This window comes from Aureococcus anophagefferens (genome assembly GCF_000186865.1).
Source record: "Aureococcus anophagefferens unplaced genomic scaffold AURANscaffold_231, whole genome shotgun sequence".
Lineage (NCBI taxonomy): Eukaryota > Pelagophyceae > Pelagomonadales > Pelagomonadaceae > Aureococcus > Aureococcus anophagefferens.
In genome coordinates, this window is record NW_008705769.1 from 1 (window position 1) to 1,836 (window position 1,836).

Here is a 1,836-nt window from a genome sequence, read left to right on the forward strand (position 1 = left end):
GGATCTTGTGGACGAGCACCTGGTCGTCGCAGGCTGCCTGAAAGGCGTATTCTCCTTCGGCGAGCACGATGCGACCGCCGTTGCCCAAATGGATCCTCACGTTCTCGTGGAGCACATGGATTGCTAAGACTTCCTCGGAATGGCCCTGGACGTTTCCCTGAGCGTCAAGGGCTTGAGCGATTAGTGCATAAGACGAGTCGAGATAGATGGGTCCGCAGAGTCCGTATGCTAATGCCAATCGCGTGTAGCGCATCTGCGTCGGTGTAACCAAGCTTGGGTCCAATGCGGCCGCGGGGGGCGCGGAAGGGTGGTCCAATTCTAACCAACGCTTCTTCTGCAGCTCCGCTCGACATCTGTTCGACGCCACGGTACACGGCTGTTTCACCAGCTCCGCCTCGCCCAGGACGTACTGCGGAAGCTGATCGTCCGGCGCCAGAAACGTCCACATCGACCAGTCGTCGATAGAACAAGGATCCCCGCGCCGCCGAGAGAATTGTGCTCCTACCGAGGTCCGCGCGTCGAAGCCCGCGACTCTGAATGGCTCGATGTCCTCGAAGGGAGTCTCGACGCCAACCTGCGGTGGCTCCGCGGGCCGCGGAGCCTCGGCGCCCGTCTCCACGCAGGTGATGCAGCGCCGCTTCGCGGCAGAGGACCACTGCTTCTTCGAAAAGCTCGCCCGCGGAAGCAGCCGCTCGCAGGCCCGACACGCCCGAGTATCGTCGTCGGGCGCCCGCGCCCCGTCGACGGTCCGCGCGGCGATGTCGGCCTCCATGCTGCGTAGCTCCTCGCAGTGTAGCTCTTGGGCCTGTCGTAGTATCTCACCCGCTATAATTTGCAAGAGCCCGTGCCAACCGCCGTCGCTGTGATTCTTGAAGACGCTCTTGCCGGTGCAGCCGGCGAGCCGGTGCTTGAGGAAGAAGATACACCGCTCCGCGGTCTCATCGATTTTGACGACACCCTGGCCACTACAAATCGCCTGGATCTCCGCGCGCACGTTCCTCCAGATCTCGGGATCGCGGCACAGCCCCGTGACGGATTCGAGACCGCCTGGCAAGTCATTGCCATCTTCGCCACCAAGTTCGCTAGGCAGCATTTCCCGCACGAAGGCCTCGCGGTTGTCCTGCTCCGAGAGCAAGAACAGGCGATCGAGCTTGGCCTGCAGGGCCGCGTCGCGACAGCGCGTGCCGCCCTCCGCGCGCGGCGCGGCGCGGTCGACGGTCCGCGCGGCGGCCGCGGCCTCGCGCGCCTCCGCGCCCATGCTTGCGACCGCCCCGGTGCCGCGCGTTTAGCCCTCCTCGAGCTCCTCCATATGGCTCTGCAAAAAGAATGCAACAAGCCCTGCAAGAAGCTACCCTGAAGTTACGATTGACGCCCGCGCCGCCCCGCAGCAGGTCGTGTAGTTGAACGCGCGGAAGATGTGGCGGTCGGCGCGCCGGACGACGTCGGCGATGGCGTCGGCGTAGGCGCCGCAGTAGCCGTGGTGGCCGTGCGGGTGGTCCGGCCTCTTGCGCTTGTCGACGTTCACGGCGACGGCCGCCTCGGCGGGCGTCGCGGCCGCGAGGGCCGCGAGCGCGCTCCAGTCGACGTCGCCCGCCGCCGCGGGCGCGCGCGCGACGTAGCGCCGGAGGCACGTCTCCAGGTCCGCGAGGAGCGTCTCCGTGTGGAGCCAGCAGTCCGCGAGAGCCGCGGCGTCGACGGCCGCGGCGTCGCGCGCGAAGTCCTCGGGCGCGCAGGCGTCGCGCGGGCACGGCGAACGCCGGTCCGACGCCGTCATGTCCGTGTCGACGCACTCATTCCGCACGTACGACACCCAGAAGTGGTAGGAGAAGTAGCCCA

At 66.7% G+C, this 1,836-nt stretch overlaps 1 protein-coding gene across 1 annotated transcript in view; it reads right to left on the minus strand.

Annotated features, from left to right (window-relative positions):
• Positions 1-1,348: 1,348 nt before the first annotated feature.
• AURANDRAFT_68594 (hypothetical protein) overlaps positions 1,349-1,836 on the minus strand; it is a gene marked incomplete at both ends in the record, with an annotated part of 5,063 nt that continues 4,575 nt past the window's right edge. The window contains one exon of the mRNA XM_009044298.1: positions 1,349-1,720. Coding sequence (XP_009042546.1) covers positions 1,349-1,720 — 372 coding nt within the window. The remainder of the gene's footprint in view (positions 1,721-1,836) is intronic.